This window comes from Amblyomma mixtum, chromosome 5, assembly GCF_055824585.1.
Source record: "Amblyomma mixtum isolate Tamu chromosome 5, ASM5582458v1, whole genome shotgun sequence".
Classification (NCBI taxonomy): Eukaryota; Metazoa; Arthropoda; class Arachnida; order Ixodida; family Ixodidae; genus Amblyomma; species Amblyomma mixtum.
The window spans coordinates 134,756,884-134,782,160 of record NC_143016.1 but is presented as its reverse complement, the minus strand read 5'-3'; the positions used below and the strand labels follow the sequence as shown (position 1 = coordinate 134,782,160).

At 48.0% G+C, this 25,277-nt stretch overlaps 1 protein-coding gene across 1 annotated transcript in view; it reads right to left on the bottom strand.

Moving 5' to 3' along the window:
• The window catches only part of LOC149343825 (cholinesterase-like), a 28,120-nt gene that overhangs the window by 1,603 nt on the left and 1,240 nt on the right, over positions 1–25,277 (bottom strand). Inside the window, exons 2-6 of the mRNA XM_089547079.1 lie at positions 7,930–8,017; positions 4,032–4,424; positions 2,789–3,050; positions 1,682–2,194; positions 764–1,219 (exon numbers count right to left, since the gene is read on the bottom strand). Coding sequence (XP_089403205.1) covers positions 764–1,219; positions 1,682–2,194; positions 2,789–3,050; positions 4,032–4,424; positions 7,930–8,017 — 1,712 coding nt within the window. The remainder of the gene's footprint in view (positions 1–763; positions 1,220–1,681; positions 2,195–2,788; positions 3,051–4,031; positions 4,425–7,929; positions 8,018–25,277) is intronic.

Below are 25,277 nucleotides of genomic sequence, written 5' to 3'. Positions count from 1 at the left end.
TTGTCCAACTTGCTCAACGGTCTGCCCTGCTGATGGCTATGTTAAATCACCAACTAGCCTAAACCGCTACCATAATGAATGTCTTCTTGTATTTCACTGACTCATTAACATCGAAGAGTTCTGCAGCTGAAAACACGAAGTCTGTTCTCCTGTGAGAATGAGGGAGCGAATAAACATTTACTAAAATTGGAAGAGACTGTAGGATCTTCCAGATAGTACCTCTTGTCCCGGGTCCCATAGACACACGCAAACTAGCGAATTTTCAGTTTTTCGAAGCGCTTCGAAGCGCGTGATTGATTGATTGATTGATTGATTGAATGGCGTTGTGCATTCAAGACGGTGTTATGAGATGTTAATCATAATCACTGGAACTACCGTAGAAGTGATGCGCGCTTGTGGTGATGTGCTTCGTCATCATTAGTGGACATCTTCCAGGTCATGTAGAGCTTGCACCTTTTGCCAGGAGCTGGTATGAGCAGGATTAGTGCGCACCTTTTCTAGTATTGGACATGAAATGTACGTAGGTGGGACCACTTCTACAGAACCATACCTCTTCTAGTCGTTGAGGAGTTGAAGCTTGCGTATTGCAGCATCAGAACACATGAAGATCCTTGGAGGCGTTTATAAATATATGCACGTAGCCGTCATAAGTGCCCACTTAACGTGTTTTCTTCGAGTTTGAACACTTTTTTAGCATGAAAACACGGCACATATCGCAAGAAACTCTATGCACTGGTAAAGTTCATCCGAAGGAGGACCTTACCCATTCCTAGCGAACGCAGCGACCGTAGCGGCAAAGTCGTGTGCCACCGCTTTGTCCCTGGAGGAAGCCGGCTGGATGGTGTCGAGGGCATCCAGGAGACCCGTGGCGAACACGAAGTCCACGAACTGCGGCACTCCCTGCCACGAGGGCCACGTCCGGTAGCTGGGGCTGTAGCCGAACTCGTATAGAAACGCCCTGCCGCCCACGCTGGACGCTTCCTCAAGGAAGAAGAGCGCAGGGCAGTAGATCAGGAAGTCGCCCATGGGACGCGCCATTTCCAACAGGAACAGCTGACCCAGAGTGTCGTCCAGCACACCGGGCCTGTCGAGACCGTAGTGATGCACCACTGAATCCACGTCCTGGACGCCGTGGGCTTCGAGGAAGACGCGGAACACGGACAGCAGCCTGCGGTTCAGTGTAAGAATTACTAACCTTGGCGATGGAAATTGTCGCATCCTTGAAAAGAACAAAGTGTGACACTTAAACTTTGTGTCGAAAGCTGTAAGAACAATCATCACTTTGTTTACTAGGTTTCAATGATTGCTGACTTCTTCCATGAAGAAGAAAAACACTTGGTTAAAGGTTAGTTTAGGTTGGTTAATATAAAACTTTCCTTTTAGTGTGTTTAGTGGGTATAGTGTGTAGTGCTTCTGCCGACATCAACGTACAACAGCGCTTGAGTTTCCAAGCACGACGAGGGCACAATCTACGAAGGAGCGTTAGCCTGCACGGGGCAGAACTTATTTCTGACACGGTGCGAAGAGAAAAAAACGTGCATATAAGCTGACGCCATTGATAAGGACGCGGAGCAAATGTCACTCGTAGCGGAAACTCTGGGCTTGGAATCCATCTTCTTCCCATTTTCCATCAGAAGAGCGCTTTGCATGAATGAGGTCACTCGTTGTTAACACCGCATACCTTCGAGGCGTCAGGGTCTGGTCCGCTGCCAAGCCGAAGGCCTGCATCAGTTCGGACACATGCAGCGTGCCTTCGTCCCTTGCAACGCCCACCAGGAAGTCCACGCTGCGAAGCCTCTCTTTGGACCAGGTGGGACCACCCAGTTTCCACGGGTAGTCGCGGGTCGCGCTCGGTGCGTAGACGACAAGGTCGCTGCAGGTCGCCAGCTGGTCGGCGGCCAGGACCATGGCGGACACACTGCGCTTTCGCAGGCAGGCGACCACGTGCTGTCGCGCCGCAGCGTCCCTCAGGTCTCGCCTACCACAGCCCAGGACGTCGGCCAGTGCATTGCCGTTGATGACGGCTCGTTTCCCAGTGTTGCGGGGCAGCGGCGTAAAGGGGGAGCCGCTCATCAGGACGGCCCGCTGGAAGGGCGTCTCGTTTCGGGCGAGGTGGAAGCCGATGGCCGATGCTCCGGCGTCCTGCCCCAGAATTGTAATTCGCCGGTTGTCGCCTCCGAAGTAGTGGATGAACCTGGATTGACGCGCCGCGACCATCTTCGTGGATAATACACGTCACCCCGGAAACACAAGCAGCCGGACAATGAATTCTCGAGGCGCGAGTTCTCTTGCAGCTTACAGAAACCATCACGAAGTGCGATCGTGGTACGGCGGCGGCTTAATTCAGGTCACCCAGGATGCTTAGGCATCCTTATGGTATAGCCGTTAAAACTCATTAAAAAAAACTTGGGATTTAAAAAGAACTTAGCACTTGCTTGTGTGCGCAATAATCAGCAGACATATTTTAGTGTAATATGTCTATGGGGTCTAACAAAGAGCTCTTTGTTTATTTTGCTCGAAATATTCCGATTATTACCAGATTATTACCAGCGATTATTACGAAATGATGCGGAGAATTCGGCTTCTCAAATGTTAGGCTGGGATACGACCTCTATTTGAGCGTGCAGTTAGAAACGAATTTCATGAAATAAAAGGACTACGAGTACCGTCCATAGATATGCTCTGAATAGCCCTAAGAAAAAGACGTGTCATTTCTGTGGCTTCATGATATCAGAGTGCATGATCCCGTTTGCGCAAAGGCTGCCAGGGAAACATTCGCCATTCCAACCTGTGCACCCATCGGAGAGCCAGCGCCTGGTCCAGCAGGCCGACGTTGCCGGGTGCTTCGGGCACGAGCATGTTGAGGAAGCCGAAGGCGCCCACCCTATACGCAGGGACGACTACGACCGCGTCCCACAGGAGGGCCGCTCGGTGGCCGTCGTAGAAGGTGTACGTGCCCCCGCCTCCGAACTGGAAGCGACCGCCGTGCAGCACGACCACCACGGGCCGTGAACGACAGCGACCACCACTGCCCATGCTGCGGTTGGCTGCTGGTGAAGGCGCGAAAGGAAAGGAAAGATAGCTACACTACACTACAGGTGAAGTGACAGGAAAACCAGCCCCAGTGCGCTTTGAAGTTCACATAACGTCAGCCTATTCTGACCACATGACTGCTACCCAACCCAGGTATGGGACGAATGCGAACGCGGAGTTTGCAGTTGCGACGTACCTCCCCGATATCGAAGGTGATCCCCCTTCCCCAAAGGAACTCCCGTGTAGAACTATCGCACTAAAAGCAGGCGTTCTCCGCACTGTCGTCGGGGGTCTCCCTTACTCACAGACGCAAAAAGAAAAATCAAGCGGTTATTTTTTTCAGCTGACATTCCATCGAACAGTGTGCTGATAGGACTCGCCATAGTAGACTTGTGGGGCACGTTTAAAGCCAGTGTTTATAAAATCTACTTTACTTTGTTTTAAATCCAGTGCTTTTCTGCCAGTGTCCATAAGTAGCTCTGCGCCTGTCATTGTGCCATGATAAGAGCCCCGGGGGACATAGCGACTTGGAACTGAAGCTGGTCAATCACTGAGTCACTGCTTTTCGTTACGTTGGTTTACAATATGGATTGCCAGTGCAGAATGGCCTGCCACGGATATGGCTCTGAATTTGACAGCATATGCGCTAGGAGCGTGCGAACTTTTCCCGCGGCTTTCTTGAACTGTTTCTTCCAGTTACTGCTCACTTCAGCGACCTGTAGTTGCCGGTGAATCTACTAAGGTGTGACCCCGTACTGGTCAACTACAGTGATAACCGAGCGATGAAAAGGCGAATTACTTAAAGTAAACTGATTTGAAAACTCCAACAGAGCCTGCAGCTTGTAGTAAGCCAACTCCCGCTATAGTATCGAAAAGCGGCAGCTGACACTGAGGACCCTTTCACTGCACTTTCAACGCGTCACAGTATGCGGCGTGAATAATATTCCTTTAACATGTGTAGTCACTGTGGTTCTATACTGTCATGAGCCATAGCGCACTCAAAAGTCCTGGTCTCCAGATGTTCAGGTAGAGGCAGTCGTCCGTGCCCGTCGCTTCGACGGCGGGCAGCCTGGGTACGGGGCTCCACGGGTACTGCGGACAGGCCGGGACTCCACGCCGACGCAGCGCCATGCCCGGTCGGTACTCGACGAAGGTGGCCTCGGAGAAGCGCTGCGACTGCTCGAGGCGGCCGTAGGGCACGCCCAGGTACTCGCTCACGTGGCCGTCCGCAATGTCCCCGTGGGTAGAAGCCTTGCAGTGTGCCTCGACGCTCTGGGCGATGCCCCCGAGGGCGTCCACTACGGGCAATGGTTCGCCCCGGCCAAACCACAGGAGGCGGTACAGCAGCGCCAGCAAGCCGCACAGGAGTAGCGCGATGAGCGTCAGAACAGCTGCATGGCGTGGTCGCGGTAAATCCGCTGTTGGGCTATAGCACTGTGCAGACTTCGTTACTAGGCTTTAAATAAAAATCCCGGCATTTATTTGTTTATTGTTAGATTCCCTCTTAGGGCACCTAATGATTAGGGTTGGACATGTAATGCCAAGGCAGGGTAACAGATAGTCCCTTAAAGGGCAACTGCATAGGTTTTAGAAATCGATGAGCTTGAAGGGGTCGAGTGTGTGAAACTTGAAGGTAAAGTCCTTTCGGGGCTAGCATTTGAAGTGTTGACGTAATCTCCGTCAAAATCCCGACGGCCTTCAAGCTTCTCCGCAGTGCAAAGCACCAAGCGAGGGGTGGGGGGGGGGGGGTTGCCTTATGACGTCAGCGAAGATACTAGTACACTTACAACGCATAAACGCTTGTTTTCAAGGAAAAAATTCCAACGCCATCGAAGACAAATGCCGCCGAGTTTTGTTCGACAGCATCCAAAGAGACACGGCAGTGTGTGGTCGACGACTGCGGAAATTTAAAACCCCTTCCGTGACGTCACACCAAGCTTTTCCTAACCCCTCTGGTATTCTGAGGAGAAGCCAGAAATTTAATCGTCGGCTACGTCACTATTCTAAATGCTAGCGCCAAAACTCTTGGCACGGTTTACCTAGAGACATATTGGTTTGAATCCTTGAATAGCGCGGAATTCTCAAAAAGTAGAACAGTTGATTTTTAGGGTAACGGACCATGGGCTCCAAGAGAGGGCAAGCGTAGCGTAGCAGCGTAGTAGGAGGCGTCAGATGGTGAAGTGGACGGACGAGGTCAGATGGTTTGCGGGGATAAGGTGGCTGCAGCTGGCACAGGACAAGGTTAATTGGAGAGACATGGGAGAGGCATTTGCCCTTGTTGTGGGCGTAGTTATTAATCATCTTACCACGCTTATTAGGCCTCTGGTAATAAATTCCGCGTGGTCACTTTCACGAAGCTAGCACAAGAGGTTGCCGCCACCGTGCTAGGAAATTAGCTGCTGATGACTCCGTGTAAGTTTTAGTTTTCATGTCTTCAGCGATCCGGAAGGGTCACAAACTGAACTTGTTGGCACATACTGCATGAATCCTGTCGGCATGAGAATGCGGACAACAGACACGGGGAACACGCAGGACAGCGCGAGTGTCCTTCGCGTGTTTTTGGTGTTGGTTGTACGCATTGTCATGCTGACAGTGTCCTGAGCATTTTCATTTGGTTTCTACAAATGGCTGACAACCATGGTACCTCCAGATTTCGAAGCAGGTTAGAGTGAGTGGGTTAGTACGTAGGTGGAGTTTCGACATTAGGATTTGATGGAAGAGTTCTGCCGCTATAGGTATCATACACGCAATTGCGCACTTTAATTAAGCAGAGGACGCAATCGCAAATGAACTGAGTCGCTTTCTCAACGCTTCTAGCTGAAGGCATTCTTTCGCTAAATGTGCGATAAGTTTCTGCATAGTGGAGGACTTTTATAAAGAACTGGACACCACTCTTACAGTACATTATTGAACACATTGTACAATACATACAATACATACAATACATACAATACATACAATACGACACGGACTCAGCAAAGAAAAGGGAAGAACAAGGGACGCCGAAACGGAGTAACGCCATGGGTTCGTTCTGTGTCTTGAAATGTTCACCCTGGCGTCTAGACGGTTGGTCGTGATTAGCCGCTTGTTCTAGGTCTGCCGCCATATTGGCGATGACAGCGTCTCGGTGGCGCGAGCGATTCATATCCCGGCATCGAAGGCTTCTAGCGGAATCGCTTGGGAACGACACAGCTGAGAGTAAACTGTTACGGTGAGTTAATAGTGCTCATCGCCTTTGAAAGGGCAGTGGGCGCTGCCATGGCATTATATGTGTCTTTTTTTTGGGGGGGGGGGGGGGGGGGGGGGGCGCAGGAAATCATGCGTGTGGTAGACGTCAGCTCACTGCCACCTGATTCGATTCTTACCGCGCTCTCTGCGGGAGCATGAGTTCGGAAGCAACTCGCTGTCTCAACGGTAGATGGCGGCTCGGGTCCGTTGAGTCAGTTGAGTTGGCGTCCAAGCTCGCATGCATACGAAACCAGAGGACTGGAAGCTGAGGCGTTTTTTTTGGAAGTAATACATGCTAAATATGGCCGCTGAAATACATGCCGACTTGCACACTGTTGCACTACTTCATGATTTCTTTTCCCCATTTTGTTGCCCTTATGGTTATCGGTATATTCAAATTGAACAAAATTTTCACAAAGTGAAATAAGACGCCGTGGTTCTGTCGAGGGTTGTCGGCCGTGACTATAATGCCTGGCTGTGAAGCCTCGGAACTTAAAGGCGGGCATAATGTGACCACTAGCTATTACATCGCTGGCGTGTCGGTAGCTCCTGCTACCTCTTCGTATCGCGTGCAGAGCAATGCCTCGGCGATGATACGGCAATTAAAACTTGCTGCCTTCTTAGTTGTGCGCCGCAAGCAAACAAATCAGATTAGAGCGGAGGAGAAAGAACTTTATAACGACGCAGCACTAAGCGTCGATAATAATCCTGTGCCTAGGCCGCCAGTGCTATCTGGTCCGTCAGCTAATCCGAGGCTAGCCAGGCCCGCCACGTTGAAGGACAGGGGTAGGAGTTTGGTTTGGTTTGGTTTATGGGGTTTAACGTCCCAAAGCGACTAAGGCTATGAGAGACGCCGTAGTGGAGGGCTCCGGAAATTTCGACCACCTGGGGTTCTTTAACGTGCACTGACATCGCACAGCACACGGGCCTCTAGAATTTCTCCTCCAAAGAAATTCTAGCCGCCGCGGCCGGGATCGAACCCGCGTCTTTTGGGTCAGCAGCCGAGCACCATAGCCGCTGAGCCACCGCGGCGGCAGGGGTAGGAGTAATAGAGTATTAAATATCAGTGGGTCAAGAGAAAGCGGTAGGAATGGATGTGACTGTAGATACATGCCTATTGCTCGTAACGCATAGTTGCTATTATTTTGAAGTTGCCCTCATAGTTCTAATTTCACAACCAACAGTTGACTCAAGCCGTTTAGGTAGATACCCACACTGTCCTGAACATTTAGTGATGTATTATTCGCTGTTCAGCTGTCGCTGCGCTGACGTTGCTACGCTGTACAGAATGTAAACACGTAAAGTAGATGAAAAAAGTCAATTTCTTTCGTCGTGCAGTTCTTGCGCAACCTAGAAAAGACGTTCTGTCAGCGATTTTAGCACTTTTTTAATACGCGAACAAACACTTTGCAACGTGCTCGTTAATAACGGCCATTATGCATTTTTTTTCTGCAGTGCGAATCCGGGAAAATGTAGAGAAGACAAAAGTGAAATTTAAGGCATGTAACGCTGACAAATCTACTGTAAACAAATTCTCCATAAGCATGGGATCGCTGGTGATACCCTTCGAGCTGTTGAGAAATAGTGCGGCCAAACTTACAGCACAGGGATCGGTAGGTCCAATAAAAAATGCCTTCCCTGAATTCCGGGCAGCATGATCGGAGGCACTGTGACCAGAGCTGTCGAAGGCGCGGCATTCTACTTCATCTTCTTTACTTTCTGTGCTCTGCCGGTCGAGGCTCCAGTATAGGTTGAACTGGGGAAAAAGAGCGAGCAACCATTTAATGCAAAGACGAAATTTTAGCCGTGCATAAAAATCGCTGATATGCCACTCTGCGTGGAGAAGGGAATTCGGGAGAAGAATACAAAGGAGAGAGGGGCAGAAAGTGATAAAGTAAATTAAGTAAAAATAAAGATAAAAAATTGGCTGTGGCTTAGCGAAGGTCAAGCCTGGATAAGCGAAAAGCTCTCGCTGCTTTTCAGCCAACTCCCAAGCTACCACTCCTGGATCGGTGTTTGTGCGCCGTCCGACTGTTGCTTCTCCTTCCATGGCGAGTGTCTGCGCCTGTTCTATGGGCAAGCGCGCCTTATATACCCCCGCCTTTCAAATGTTCACTGCGCGCGGCTGCGGCGAAAGGTGGTGGTGGTGGTAAAACTTTATTTCCCATAGTAGGGTCCTGAAGGACACTCGGCTAGGCGCCGGGTGTAGAGGGCAGCTCCCACGTAGGCACAGAGAGCCCGAAGCTCTCCGCCGCCGCGCGGGCCTCCTGGACAGCCCGAAGCTGGTCGTGAAGTGAAGCACTTTTTAGTACTTTGTCCCAATGTTCTTTTTTCTGGGCGTAGGCGTCACTTGATGCACAACCGCACAGCATATGGGTCAAGTCTACACGTTCACTGCACTGGTCACACACATGTTGTCCGTCGTAGTCTGGGTCGATGTGCTTCATGCGCCAGGGGTTGGGGTTAACTGGCTGCGGCGACTGGCGACTGGCGACTGGCTGCGGGTTAATTTCTTATCCGGGAGGGGAAACGCTCGTCTACCTAGATAAAAGTGCTTAGTGAGCTCGTTGTAGGTGAATAATTGATCCCTGTACTCGATAGCGGGGGGAACCGGAGGGACGCGGCCGATGAGCCCTCGCGCCGCCTCGTGTGCGATCTCGTTGAGATTCCGCAGGCCACCCCCTAAGCTGCCCATGTGTGCCGGGAACCATATGATGGAGTGATCGGTGATGTTACTTCCGCCTAAAATTCGTAGCGTCGTCTTGTCTATTCCGCCCTTGGCGAAAGCTCGAGTGGCTGCTCTAGAGTCGCTGTACACAGTTGTGAAGGTCGAGTCTTTGAGAGCTAGTGCTATTGCTGCTTGTTCAGCTACCTCTGGTTTCTTCGTGAAAAGTGTGAGTGAGTTACGCGTTCGCCCGTGTCCGTCGACTACTGCTACCGAGTAGGCATGCTTTCCCGGTATGTACGCTGCATCCACGAAAGCTGTCTGGTCTGGAAACCTTGCCGCGTCCGCAGCGAGGGCTTTGGCGCGGGCGAGTCTTCTTCCTTGATTGTGGATCGGGTGCACGTTTCTTGGGAAGGGGAACACATTAATTGCTTCTCGCACGACTTTAGGTAACTGCAGGACGTTGTCCCTTTCTGCTATGGTGTTCAGGCCGAGCTTGACGAGAATCTCTCTGCCCGCTTTAGTGCTTGATAGTCGTGCGATCTGTGCCGTGTGCTGTGCCTCGATGATTTCGGCAAGGGTATTGTGCACTCCTAGCTGTAAGAGAAGGTCAGTGGAGGCATTATCGGGAAGCCCCAACGCTGTCTTGAAAGCTCGACGTATGTGTACTTCGAGCCTTTTCCGATGTACTTTTTTCCAGTTGAGCATCCCAGCCACGTATGTGATGTGACAGAGTACAAAAGCGTGGACCATTCTAATGGCATTGTCCTCCCTCAATCCCCTGTGCCTATTCATGATGCGCCGAAACATCCGGATCGCGTTTGCAATCTTGATCGTGATGCTGTCCAACATTGCCGAGTTGGACCCGTTGCTTTCGATGATTAGTCCTAGAATTCGTATTTTGTCAACCGCCGGTATGCGATTTCCATCTCTGTCGTGTAGCTCTATGCATGGAGTGGGGTGTCTGCGCCAGTCGTTGGACGGGCGCCCTGGTCTTGGGGGGTGGTATATGAGCAGCTCCGATTTTCTGGAAGAGCAGCGAAGGTCAAACGGTGGCGAGGATGGCCGCATCTTCTATGGCCGCCGCCGCCGCTCACGCGTTCTCGCAACGCCTTGCGAAAGTACGTTCTCCTCTTGGTACGGCGGCGGCGACCGCGCGGCAGCGGCGAAGGGTAAAACGGTGGCGAGGAGGAGAAGCGGCGAAGCTCAGACGACGGAGTCAGCGCGAGGCGGCGACGACGGCTGCGGCAGCAGCGGCCGCCTGCCGCGTGGCATCGCTCGGTTTCGCGCATGCGCAGCTGTGGCTAAAATTGATCACGGCGCACGCCAGACTCGATGTTGATGAGCCTAGTGAAGCTTTTCGCTTCAAAAACTGCCACTGAATTTGGAAAGAGGTGCATCAACAATAATGTTAGTAGCTACAAAATGAGGGAGTGGATTCCAAGAGAAGGCAACCGCAGAATGGGACGGCAGAAAGTTAAGTGGGTGGAAGAGATTAAGAAGTCTGCGAGGACAAGGTGGCCGAAGCTGACAAAGGGCAGAGTCAATTGGAGAGACATGGGGGAAGCCTTTTATGATGAATATCCTGCAAACGGGATGGCCAGGTTGACTGCCTGAAGACTGCATAATGGTGCGATTCAAGTAATTATTAGAGTTTGTGGAATTTACCAACGTCGACGAAATAGGCAAATCCAAAGTTTATAGCAGATCTCTCCTGCTTAAGGCAGGCTAAGGGACATAATACGCAATCCACTTAGAGGCACTTAGGTGAGCGACTTCATGCAATGCAGATTACCAGTTGCGAAGCTTTCCATATGGTCCATGCATCAAAAAACGGCGGTCCGAGGTGACCGAAATTCGGATGTTTACTGATTGCCGCGCCACTGGCGGTCAACGACGTAAAACGTGTTCATGTCGCAAACTTTGAGATTGTTGATAAACGCACAGCCGCTTGTCAACAAAATCAGTGCAATGGACACATGAACAAAACTCCATATATATAATAGTCAGGGAGATAAATTATGTCTCGAAAGAAGAAAAACAGACACTTGTCAGAAGACAGTGACGACATAAGACGACAACTTTTATTTTAAGCTTCCAGATGGCGCAGCCACCTGTGAGCACCCGGAAAGTGGCTAATGGAGCTCTTTTTGAAACGGAGATAATCGCTGGTTCTTAAGGGTAACGGAGTGGATTCCAAGAGCAGGCAAGCGTAGCAGGGGGCGACAGAAAGTTAGTTGGCCGGAAGGGGTTAAGAAGTTTGCTGGGATACGGAGGCCGCAGCTGCCAAATGACAGGTTAACTGGAGAGACATGGGGGAGGCATTTGCCCTGCAGTGGGCGCAGCCACGCTGATGATGATGATCTAAGAGTTCTGATACAATGTTCGTAGGACGTACAGCGGGCCAAATCTTCAGCTAGCGTGCGCGACGGCCGCTTTTTCTGCGCTTTGCGACGAAGCAAACTTGCGGAAGCTCACTATTAAGCACGGGCTCAGTGAGCCTGTGCTGAGATTTGATATGTTCGCAAATTTGCTCCGTAATAAGCGGCAGGAGTGCGGAAAACGCGGCCGTCACGCACCCCAGCTAGAGATTTGGCCGGCTGTACGTTCGTATGCTGGGCATTCAAACATGACATACTGCACAGTTTCGAATGAGTCGCAGTGGTTGCAAAGCGGACTGTTCACTTGTCCAAATGGCAGCTACCGTAACCTGTTTGTAAAGGCGGCGTTCAAGACAAAGTCGGTGACAAAACTGGGGGAAGTATTTGCTGTTGTTGGTTTAGATCTGAGCTCAGTAGAAGCGGCAAGCTTAGCAGACTCGCGAGAGGAGGGCCAGCACTATTACAACTGTGTGCTAGATGAAGATTTAGATTACGCTAGATGAAGTGGGCACTTAATCTAGTAGGCTGCACCCATTACTCTTTGATTTGCTAGTTCCTCCGTTTATGTCAAATGCGTGGGAAAACAGCGAAAACATTCGGGGGTACTGCGAATGGACGGACGGACGGGCAAACGGGTGGGCGGGCGGGCAGGCAGGCAGGTAAATAATTGTGTAAATAAAGAAATAAATAGATGAATAAATAAATAAATAAAAGACAAATAAGTAAACGAGTAAATGAACAAGCAAACAAATTATTAATAAAAAACAAATAAATAAATGTACAAATGATTGGAATGAGTAAAGCGCTCTACCTGAGTACCTGTAATGGTGGCCTGTCAGTGGGCGTCTTGATCACCTCATAATGATTATGTGTGTTCTTATTGCACATTCCATTCCCGAGGGCGTTACAGAAAGGAGTGATAAGATTGAAAACCCCCGTATTTCGGGTACGCAGCGGAGAGGCATAACCACTATAGGCCAGCACGGCGACTGTTGTTCGCGTCCACGAATTTCGCACGAGCTACTTTATGGACCCCATTTTAGTGCGTAAGCACTAATCCGATGGCCACCACACCCGAGAAAAATCGTCCGTTGTCTGCTCGCATTGTCTGCTCCATACTGCGGCACTGGCCGCTCTTCGTCGTCTTCTACGTAGCACAAATCCATGCTTACGCACTGATTCGATTGTAGAAACCATCCGCTGTAGTCCTTCAGACGACCAGTGAAAAGCCAGTCATGACGCACAAGTTGTGATGTAAAGAGATATGCGACACAAAATAGCCTGTGCTGTATAGATGCTCAGCAACGCGCGACATATGTTAGGAAGACAGGCTTGTTGTTGTCACGAGCTGATATCGTAGCTGGTATTAGCATTTTTATTCTTTCACGAGGCAAGCGAAGGAAGTGCCGCAACGCTTTCTCTTTTGGGCAAATTTTTTTGGATGGTGTACACCAGAGGTTGCTATATGACGCTGTGGAGATGGGGTTTGAACGAAAGGTGAAAAGAAGCTTATACAACACGCAAGAAGTGTTGTCTCGATGTCTTCTTTAGCGACATGCGAACTGTCACTACGAATGAGCTGGAAATTTTCGTGGGCTGTCAGGACTTCATTTGCGATCAACAACAATGTTCTTTTCACCTCGACGCACCGATCTGCAATGCCACTCTGCTCTTCTGTTGCCAGAAACCCCGTACGCCAGCAGAAGGGCGCAGCCTAGACGCTCGGCATGCGGACAAGAAGAATACGCATGCTGGATGGCCACGCGTGCTGACACCTGGCGGTGATCCAGGCGTTCACGACAGCAGCGCCACCGCGCGTTCATGCAGAGATGGCGCTCGAGCGTGTGTTTTCTTCCGGCCCACGCATATGGAAAGGAGCCAGAAAAACGGAGGGGGGGGGGGGGGGGACTGGATTGACAGCTCCCTGTCAGGGTGGATTAGTGGTTGGTCCAGCGGATCAACCGTCCCCTCATGTGCCTCCGCTTTCCTCGGTAGCAGGAGCATGTCTCGTGCATTCACGGCTTGCTGCTTGGAATAATAAACCCTGCTTACGAAGGGTTCGTACAGCTCTATTGTGCTTGATTAGACCGAGGGACAATTCGCTAGACGTCACGTCTGTCGAAACTACGCTTGAGGCGTCCGTGAAAAAAATCGTAGTAGTGCGTACGTAAAAATAGAGCCCACTCCCTAGTGTACTATCGTGCGGAATTTCATGAAGTCTGTTCTGACATAACGAGTTTCGCATCGATAGCTTGTGGAGCTGTTTTTACTGTAGCCTACTTACTGCTTGTCTTCGCCCCACTGGGGAAGTTAGAGGCGGAACGGCACATTTGAATGGGCGAGTAAACTGTGGTTTGTCACGGCAGAGCAGTTCGCGCCCCTTCTGTCAGGTCGCGGCCGTTGTTACCTGTGTCGGGTCGCTATAGTTAGGAAATGCTGAACTCGCCCCAGCTAGAACTTCAAAGTTCGACGGGGCGGAATTTGCTCTTTCCGAGATAAAAAAAAATCGAACAAGAAAAACTGAGCATTGGTGACGTCAAATTTTTTGGTATCTATTGACGAGACCCTTTACCACTTCAAGCATAGCGGGGTGTGTATGAAAAACCCACTGACAGTGCTCTCTGCTTTGTGCTTCTGTCCGTGGATCGAACGCAGTGAGTTCGCTTTATGATAATCCCATTTTCTGCGTGCACGAGTACTGCTTTTTATATTGGGCCAAAATGCACGTATAATGACTGATTTTTTTTTTTTTTAGATAGCTTGAAGCTCTGAACTACTGGCTGAGCCGGCGTTGCATAATAGTGCTGGGTAATTTGCAGCGCTCAACTTTCAGACTGCGAGGAAGGTGACGCAAGTTGCGGCCCTGTCTTAGAAGGCTGCAGCTTCCGCAGCACGACAAAGAAACTAGCTCTGATATTATCTAACTTTATACCGACACGCGGTCACAACGAATTTTAGTTTGTGCCTCGTCCGTAGCTTCATCGATCATTGCGCAACATGTACGCGGCCTACGAGCATTACATTAGAACTGGGATTCTTTCTTCACGTGTAAAACAACTTTCTACCGGATAAATTTCTTAAAAATCGGATAAGGAAGTTTTCAACTGCATAAAGGCGAAGGCATAAAGCCGCAGAAAAGAACAAGCCGGGCTCGGGGTTTTATAAAATATGATGCACCGCGTACCTTACTGGCTCGGCGCCTCGATCATGCGGCCACACAACTGATATGCAAGGGAGAACATGGTGTAATGTGTGTTGTCACTGAAACCAAGATTCTCAATGCTTACGGCATTATTTTTATTCATTTTTTTACACTGTACCCTGCAGCGCCAAGGCATTACAGCACGGGAGTGGGATTCACAATGCAGTGGATAATATCGGGTTATACAATTCCAACAAATAAAAACAATAAAAGGGCAAACAGGTCTTTAGGGCAAAACAAAAACAAAGCAAGAACAGTTGAATTACATCTCGCTCAGTAAAGAAACAAACGCTTTGCTGCTGGCACCTGCCAAATGCTCTGCAAGCACTTTCCATTCAGAGACTTTTCGGAAAAAAAGGAGAATTTTATGTGATTTGTTTTCCACTCAATTTCGCGAATTTTGTTTTTGTGGTCCCTTCCGGCCGATATCTAGTGGCGGGGGGGGGGGGAGTAGTTGAATATATTTCGCCTCTCGATTTTCGTTAGATTATAATGTATGGAGTGCATCAGCTTAAGCCTACTTTTTTTCCGCCTTTTCAGCAATATTTCTAGTTCAATAGTATTTTTCATGGTGCCGCCGTGGTGGCTCAGTGGTTTTGGTGCTCGGCTGCTGACCCGAAAGACGCGGGTTCGATCCCGGTCGCGGCGGTTGAATTTCTTTGGAGGAGAAATTCTAGAGGCCCGTGCACTGTGCGATTTCACTGCACGTTAAAGAACCCCAGGTGGTCGAAATTTCCGGAGCCCTCCACTACGGCGTCTCTCATAGCCTGAGTCGCTTTGGGACGTTAAACCCCATAAACCAACCAGTATTTTTCATATCAGTGACGCTAGCTTCTCCTGAAAATTGTTTGAATGCGAATCTGGCTGCCCAGTTTTGTAGGCGCTCTAATTTATCTATTAGATAGTGTTGGTGGGGGTCCCATGCGACACTGGCGTACTCCAAGTGGGGCCTTACCAGCGCCTGATAGGCTGCAAGTTTTAGTTTCTGCGGAGCATTACGAAGTGTAATTCTTAACTTTACTAAGTTAAGAATTCCGCTTGTTTTGTTTAGCATTCCATTAATGTGTTGCTTCAATGTGAGGTGATCATTTTTTTCATCAAGGAAAAAAATGTTAGGAATTAGTATCTAGGTGCGGCCTAGTCGGTGATTCATCGTAGAAAGTGGCTGCGCAAAACAAACGCCGACGATGTAGAAACAGGGCGCCTGTGACAAGCGCTTGTCCTGTAGTCCTTGTTTCTACATCTTCGCTCTCGTTTCTTTTGCAGTGCCACTTTCTATGATTGGTATGGGTTTAACGTAGTTGAACTGAGTAGACGTGCGAAAGCAGGTGTTCATTCTTCATTTGGAGGGGAAACTTAAGCTCCACCTTAGGGGTGTGGCATGATATCTTTAGTGTGTTAATGCCCATGTATGCTAAATTTTTAGTTCTCTACTTAAGATTCATAGATGGCGGCGAGTCCTCGTATACCCCTACCAGCGCAGTGGCGCAGCGGTTAAGCGATGCGCCACTGCACTGGCAGGTGGCTGTTTCTATCCCAGACACCCGTCGAGACTGTGCGACCCGTGTTGCTCTTCCCGAGCAACCTCTCGCGCAGATGGCACGACGCTCGTCCGAACTTACCCGAGCTTGCCCGAGCTACTTGGGGAAGCTCGATTAGCAGCTATGGCTGCTAGTCAACGACACAAGATCGAAAGAAGGTATTTACGTACGGTAACAAGATTCCTTGTCGGTGTTGGTGAGCGTATGAGTGCTTTCGCCCTAAAAGAAATAAGAAATAAAGGCAACTATATACCGTAAACCGGTGGAAATCTCTTGCACCAACATGCCGCACTAGTTGAGTTGACGAGTTGAGCAAAGTTTGATGTTGCTGTCGGCGGGCCAGCTATGCTCACAACTGTGGGGAGTGAGCTCGAACGGGTTCATCAATCTTTGTTTTGTTTTTTTGATAAGTACTCAACCGTACCCCATGGGTATATGCTGCAACCATTACTGTCTCGAGCCTATATGAACGACGTAGCGACTGCCGTCGAAGCGCCTTTAGAAAAAAAAAAGAACTTTTTGCTGATAATTATTTGAATTATGTATCAGTAATTTTTATAATTTAGCGAATTTGAATTAAACAGTGTCTTCCGGCTATCAGAGGGTGGGTGTCAGGAATGGAAAATCCAAAGATATTGAAATAAAATCCATTTCTGACTACTTGCTACGGAAAATAATCAATCTTATTTCTAGTGCGTGATTCGTAACTATGATTTGACAGATGGTAACAGCTTTAAACATTTAGGGACAACTATTAAATAGCCTATGATTTAAGTTAATGTATGCATTTCGAAATGGTGTCTTCAGCGTGCGCCTTTTAAAAAGCTGTGCCTTTTGAGAGCAAGGTTGCCAAAAGCAATGAAAGACATCAAGTTAATGGCTTGCAAAACATTAATTGAACCAGTGATGGATTATGCTTCAGCTGCTGGAATCCTCCGAAAAAGGTGTTGCAGTGGTAATCTAGAGAGGGTGCAAAGACTTGCGGCACATATGTTTTCCATGGTAAGTACCGAAGGACCGATTAGGTCAACGCACTGTTGAGCTCTTGTAATCTGCAGCTGCTACGGCAGAAACAAGAAGGAAAAAAAAAAAGTGTTTTGAAGTGCTATACCAAATGCTGCACGAGAAATCAAAGATTAATAAGAACAGGTACTTGCCCCTTCCGGTTATAAGCTTGATTAAAAAATGCCTTATTCGCGCTTATTGACTGCAGTCGTTTTTTCGTTTTTCCTGGTGAGGTAGAACTCGGGAATCAGCTGCCTACATATGCTGCATCTATCTCCATTATGACAGGATTAAAAAAAAATCTTGATTAATAAGAACTACCTCTCTATTCGCTATGCCCCGTATAGTAATAGTTTGTGTTTGTATTTTTGCTTTCTGCGCCATTAGCTTCGGCATAAGAGCATAATATAATTATAACTCGAAATCTTTATGGTGTCTCATGCCCGAGGTTGTGGTATGTTTTAGTGGTTTGTTTTGAATCATTGGTATTCTCTCCTTGCCATCCCTGTCAAATAAGTGTTATCAGTATGATGAAATGAATAATTTGTAATGTTAGCACAGGTGTGCCATTAATATCTCCAACCTTCTCAGGCGGCGGCCGCCAATTTTAGTGCAGAATTACTCTTATTAGTAATACGCACTCCGTAGGTTTGGACAAAGCCAGTCGTCTTGATTTTCAACGTAGAACGTCCACAATTCCTTGGTTTTACACATTTCAACAGGCTTCCGTACAAAATACCTCGACAACTGAAGAAGCGAAGTATGCTTCTCACTTGTGAAACATTAAGTAAAAGCTTCTGTGCCTTCGTCTGCTCCTTGAGCACTAAACCTGTACATAGGAATTTCTATCAATAAAATTTCTATAGAATTTCTATTAAAATGAATAGATTTGGGGCATGACGATGTTCGCTTGTGTCACACGTGCCATGGGTGCTAATCATTTTGTACCTGGTGCTCTCTTCCCTGCATGTTATCTTTTTTCTTTTTTTTCGTTGATGAGCACAAAGCATATATTCGTTGACGTAGGTTTCAATAAAATCAGTTGTTAGTTGGCGCCCTGTGGTTTGTTTTCTAGGTCTTGTCCTTGTCTGCCACGCCGAAGCATTTCTTGAAGTATGGATCACCAACTGGCCTACAAAACAACCCTTCTAAGGTATACATAAGAATCGGACTTTTCGGTTTTTATTTTTTGAAAAAATGCTTAACTTTTTTGGGTGTTTCTTTCAGAGTGAGAGCTTCAGTTTATTTCGGCGAATATTATTTTCAATGAAAGGATTACTGACTTTTTTGTTGATTTAATGTGACAGTTCTTTGTGATCAAATGCCACTTAGAGTATCTCGGCATCTTTGTGAGCATGAACAGTTCGTTTGTTTGCCAGTATTTAATATAATTTACCAGTAAGTTTTCACTTTTAGTAGGCTTGTAGAAGAAATTGCTTTCGTTAAAAAAGAAACTCAAGTTTATTGAGACAGCCAGCAGTAGAGAACGCCAGTGGAATTTACTTCTGAGAACTAGGTGTACAAGTTTTCTTTGAGTTGTCGCGCTCGGTTGAGAGAGAGGGCGAGGCATCACGTGGTCTGCGTGTTGATGGTGGCGAAGGAACTGCGCGTCAGCCGTCGAGATAGCCCGAACATGATACTTTTCATGATGACCATGCACAGTTTCATGTCGGTGTCATACATGCAGTTGATAGACGTACTTAACCGACTAACTACTCCAAGCGGAGGATGATAGTGAATAAACAATGCTTAGCTAGCAGGCGGCGAGAAGGGTTGTGCTTCCCGGTCTGCAGAGGAGTGTAAACAGCCGGAAAAATGTCTCAAATCGCACAAATTCGTGGCTTATCCAACGCCACCCTCTCACCACGCCATTGGCTTCCCCACGTGGTTAATTTTCAACTTTGAGTGTAACTCGTATACTCAACAGCTAGCTAGCAGTGCTTCGCATGGCAAGAATACTGACCTTTTTTTGTTAAAATCGAATTTCAAAAGGAAAATTCGGCTTATTACCGTTTTTTTTTTTCGCGGTTGAAACCGAAAAGTTCAAACCCTACCTATATGTTAAGGAAGCGGGTGTCCAACATTTTCGGACAAAAATTTTGAAAATTACAAAATTGTAAGATTCTGTTATGGAAATATTAAAGGTAATGGTCCATTCTTCTGGTACGTAGCAGAAATTTTCTTTTAAAGTGTTTCCATCGATCTCATCCAACAGTTCAGGCTGCCACAGAAAACCAATAGGGAACGCTTTAGACGATAGCAAAAACGTTAACATAAAAAAAATTAAAACTGATTGTTGCAATGGAATCTTACATTATAAGAAAAAATAGCGTCGATAAAAGATTTCCCGCTCAAAAATGCTTTGGTCCAGAATTGTTGGGTATGTTCAGTCGTTTCTTCATATCCACAAAATATTCGGTTGCAGATGGAATGTAATTACACGACTCCAAGCCGGATGCCAACAGAGGCCTTTTGGGCAAAGCATTGCGCGCTTGCTTACGCGCGTCACCTACGAGTATATTACTCGAATTTGAGGCTGACTAATTCGAGCTTAAATGTAGTGCAACTGTACCTCAGTGACGCGATGCGAAGCTTTCAGAACTTCCTGACACGTTCAGTGGCGTTGCTACCTTTTGAAGATTAAATTATCTACAATAAAGTAAGAAAATCATCTCTTCCCGCTCAATGCATTCCACTGTGAGTGAATGAAAGGTATAGGAAATGGGGAAGATAGAGTTGGGGGAGGGGGGGGGGGGAGGGGGTTGGGCTCAGCGCGGATTATGCGGGCCGAAATGGGAAACGAATTGCAGATGCATAAGTTCTCTGCGGACCGGCTCTCCGGAGCTCCGCTAAAAGCTCGCCACGGCACCTCGTTCCAAACCCGCCTTGGCTGCGTTCAGCGCCCCCGAAGTCGCGTAATAGCGTGCGGAGTTTTTGCATCTCTTTACACTTTCGCGACGGCACCATGCTGCGGCCGGAACGACAGAAGAATCAACGGACGCACACGGGGAGAATGCCTCTTGAAAGTGCGCGACCCCGACGCCAATCGGAAGTCACCTGCTTAGCCGGACCACTGCGGGACCGCTGTAGCTAGTGCAGTGTACGTTGTAACACGAGTACGAAGCGAGCTCAGAGAACGAAAAACCCGACGGAAGGCCGAACCGGCGGCTTGATAAAAGGCTTCTCGCCTGGCTGGCCAACGCGTTCAACTCATTTAGCGCGCTCGCGACATACCTCACCCGCCACTTTTTCCTGGCGTGCTTAGCTCGTGCATACACTTTAGGCTGCTTCTGCGGTACTCTTGCTCAGGCACTGGTATAGTCAGTTCTCCCCTCTGCTCCGTTCTTCTCCCTTTCTCTTTTTCTATCCTTCTTTTAGCTCACATACCCAAAACGGCGCCATCCCTGCTTCGTTTAAAATGCTGATTGGGTTTGGGCCACTTTGCTAAGAACTGCGAACTGCGGCTGCGTGAAAGACGTACCCGTGAAAAATGCCCTCGTTTTATGCTTGTGTCGAGGGCGCCGAAATACTCTAGCGCCCTACCGTCTACGGGGTTACGCCAGTGTACGCATGCACTAAGGCTGGGCGGTTGATTATACATGCGTGGTTTCGGCGTTACTCAATGCAGGGAATTTCAATGCGAGGCGCGCATGCGCGAACCCTATCGGCTGGAGCAGTGTTCGACAGTATATATGGGGATATGCACTGCTTTGTAAGGAAGCTGGCTTGTTTTTTTTTTTAGCTACGCTGATGCTGCCGTTAGAAGTACTGTAACACGGAGCCGGTGACGCTGACGCGCGTTACGTCAGCTTGGTTTGGTTGAGGTTTCAGTTGCAGTGAATTTCGCGTCTTAACTGATGAATCGCTCTTGGCCGCCGCGGTGGCTCAGTGGTTATGGTGCTCGGCTGCTGACCCGAAAGACGCGGGTTCGATCCAGGTCGCGGCGGTTGAATTTCTTTGGAGGAGAAATTCTAGAGGCCCGTGTACTCTGCGATGTCAGTGCACGTTAGAGAACCCCAGGTGGTCGAAATTTCCGGAGCCCTCCACCACGGCGTCTCTCATAACCTTAGTCGCTGTGGGACGTGGAACCCCATAAACCAAACCAAACCGAATCGCTCGTATATTATTCTATTACTTTGCTCTAGGTAAGAGAAACGACCTAAAGACGTCATCATTTAATGGAGACTAGCAGAATCAATCACTAAAAGAGAAATCTTTCTAGTTCCTTACAATGACTCTCGATCCATTGCGCACGAATGGAGGTTGATGAAGACGGTATCCAAAGTACAGCGCGAGAGTATGACAGTTAAACAGCCGGGATGTTCGTTCACGACATTTGAGGGAGGTTTGTGGGGTTCCCTGGAGGAGGTTGCTGATACATTTAATTTCTTCACTGTCTACTTTTCGTTACATAATTTGTTCTAACTGCCTGAAAACAGATGACAAAGGTACTAACAGAGTCTTTATTCCGTACGCCCATGTATTGGCACCCTTACCCTAGGTTTATGTGTTCTTAGTGTACTGAAGCGAGCTCAGCGGATGTATATTCCGTTTTGTATATTAAGTCATCTTCCCTGTAATGCCACAGGTTGCGCTGTGGATAATAAATAAATAAATAAATAAATAAATAAATAAATAAATAAATAAATAAATAAATAAATAAATAAATAAATAAATAAATAAATTTTGCTGCAAAAACCTTTCATTTTTAAACTGCACACGTCGACTCTACTCGTCGAGACACCTTCGCGCCAAGGGGACTTATGTGCCATTGTTGGTGAACTGCCGCCTGCGCGACCAACCGGGGACGATCGATCATTGCTTTGTGGGGCGCCGTTATGCAGTGTTTTTCTGGGACATACTTCACCGGACAATTAAAAAGGATGTTGAGATCTCGCCTTAACACTATAAGGTTCGTGCCTGTACTGAGGAACTCCGGGATCCCATGCGATCTGCTAGTGCTGATTGGACTTTTTAGCTTGTGGAAGAGCTGCATGATAAACCGCCATGCCGGACCGCCTCGATAAACGAAGTCTCCGTTCCGTGTGCAGTGTGCCTTGGTAAGGGGTGTTTATGCATAGCACGATCATTCTCCTGAATGGTTGCCAGTTTTTGACGCATGTATATGTCTCCCGTAATTTTAATTTACGGGGGGAGTGAGGTGTATGAAGGCATGGGTATGTGTGTCTGCACCGCGGAATTCTACTCCTATATTTAAGGTATTGGCAAGTCAGCAAGATTGATTTTCATGCAATAATGACAAACAATACTGCGATGGTTCGGCGGTCTATTGCAGTGACCAGCGAAGCTGATCTGTTCGCGTCACCGCGCGTTCGAATCCCGTTCATGGCCATGGATTGTTTTTGTTAATGAAATATTGAGTCATCCTCCCTCCTGACACTCTGACGCCCCCTACTACGCTTGCCATCTCCGGCAGTGATGCCGTTACTGTCGCAACCGCCCAGCTTCTGCGTTGATTAGAGTTTTTCAAAATTGGCGTTGCGCTGTGATTGATCCTTGTTGGTCACGTGACATCAGTGATGTCATCACTGTCTTGACCAATCAGGGAATTTCCTGACATCCGGCGGGGTTTTGGTAGGATGGGAGCTCTAATGATCTGGCATTTAAAGAGGGCAGGGCGTCATTCTGGCTGAGCCGTTGTTCCAACAGCCTTCGCGGTGGCTCAGTGTTCCCGATGTTCAACTGCTGAGCACCAGGGTGCCGGATCGAATCTCAGTCATGGCTCCCGCATTTAATTCCACACGAAATGCAAAAACGACCATGTTCTCTGTGACGTCAGACCACCTGGTATACCCCGGGTAGTCGAAATGAACCCGCATCCCTGTACAACGGCGCGTGCTTCTTTGTGCCTCGTTTCAAACTTTCTTTTCTTCCCAGCGTGGTTGAAGTGTCCTCCGAGAGTGGGGAAATAACTGCGTACTTGCTTTTCTCGTTAAACATAATGGATTTCCATTTTTTCAAAGCGTTCATGCCTCCATTGCTTCAGAGCGCTTACTTGAGCAAGCTTACTTAATAAAGCCATCCCCGTTCAGGGCTCAAGCCGCTCCTCTTCTCCATTATGCAAATGTTCTTACCATGAAAATTGTGCTTGCCTGCTTTCATAAAAAGCGGCAGAAAATCCTGCTGTCCAACTTAAGGTATAAAGCTTGAGGCAATGAAACGTTAAATTTAACGCCAGTATAACGATTCACAACAAGATTTGCCTGAAAGGGACAAGCGGGTATTGCGTATAGCACGGCGATCTCTGTCGAGGAAGGTTATCGAAATGGTCAAACGCATCGAAGTCATAGGTGCAGAAGCGAGAGGACGAAATGTAGGTTGCCGGCTATAGCTTTGCCACAAACATACTGCGGGAACAAGTATGAAATTTTGCACTAGGAGAGCGAATCGCAGGAGTTGTATTTAACGTTTGATCCGGGCAGACTTTACTACTCCCTGTCTTTCTCATGCAGTCAGAGGGAGTAGCGGCCGGTGTGTGGCACAAACCGCTTTCAGAGAGATTCGAAGCTTAATTTACCATGAATAACGAGTTGGACGTTGTACACACTTTGTACCTGCAACATAGATTTAAACAGTGCCCTTACGAGCCCTTTTCCTATTTTCGCTTGTCATAATATTGTTTTGTCGTTAACAGTTTTGACATGGACAAAGATATCTATGCGCTGATTTATTTTTTATAGGACTCTGTTATACCACACCGATTATGAGGTAACAAGAAAAGTATCACTTTGTCTTGCTGGTCGCTCTAATTTGCATACAACTACGTTTGTGTTACACATTACGTGACAGCGTAAGTGCCTCACAGTTTTACCGCAGGGTATACTTGTACATCATGACATTTTTCATTCACATTGCCAGGCAAAGATATCTTTCACGCGTAGAATTTGTGTTCCCTCCGACACTTGGGACAACATTTGGTTACACTTGAGAAACGTGAAGTATGTCTAGACTACATTTACATGTAAAACTACCAATAGCACATCTCATCGCAAAATTTAGCGTGGTTGAGGAAATGAAGGAGACGAAAAATTGATTGATGAACAGAGGTGGGAGGGGGGGGGGTGGGGGGGGGGGGGGGGGCGTAGCGGTTTGCAGAAGTGTGGTAGAATTTAAAATACGTGCGTCAAACTTTATCACAACATGTCTGCTACACTGTGGTATTACTTTGGCGGTGTGGTGCATGAAGGAATGAACGAATAACAATAATAAGGGAAGGCATCGACACGAGAGAAGTAAGAATGAACAGGTACGCTGGCATGAGGTAGAAATTTGGAGCAAAAGAATGTACTTAAAGAAGACAAACCTCCCGTAAAATAATAAGTGTTCGCATGAAGGAAGAATAGAGGCGCGTCTTAATTGCCGTTCTTAATTAATACTTTCAGCGGTGTCAAACGGAGGCTGCTTATTAAAGGAAAGCCAACTCCGAGGGCCTCCTGGCCCCAGCAGCCAATTAAAAGAGAGGTTTAATGAGTGGCTCTAAACTTATTATTCGCGCCAGGCGGACATACATGAGGACAGCGGTTGTCAAAAAGGCCATCGCTTCCTCATCCTACCGAAGGAAAAGTATCATAAAAAAAACTTGCATAGAAAAAAAAAACATGGCGAGCCGAGGCCGATGGAGCAGCACCCACTGTTCATTATATTAATTTACCCACGCGTCGCTTTCAACGCTGCAAGGTAAAAAAAAAAAAAAGAAAGCACTTGTCCGAACCCTGACTGGCGCTGGATTACTGTGGCCTGTTTTAAATATAGTACACGCTTCGCTGTGGAGATTTCGCTCTGCAGCTTCGCCGCAGCGCTTCTCGCATACGAATACGCGCCGGAAGGTTTAGGCATGTCGGAATATATAACCGCGGTCGAGCTCGGTGCGTCTTTTTGATTCGAATAACGTTACGTTTAGTGCTGGCTGAGCTTTGTCTGCGATACATACGTATAAATGGAGATATTGGAGGAACCATCGTATAATGACATGGATAAGGAATGTCATGGCAGTTGTCTAGGAAGAATTTCTAAAGCGGGGCGGTTCGGTTAGGTGGGCTACCAGAGACTGGTACGGTATGCGAGCTTCGCGAAGTGGTTGTTCCGCTGCCGTAGTGGAGGGCTCCTGATTAATTTCTTCCACCTGATGTTCTCTAAAGCGCACTGGCACTGCCCTGCAAACGGACTTTTGTGAGTTTGGCCACCGTCCAAATGTGGTCACT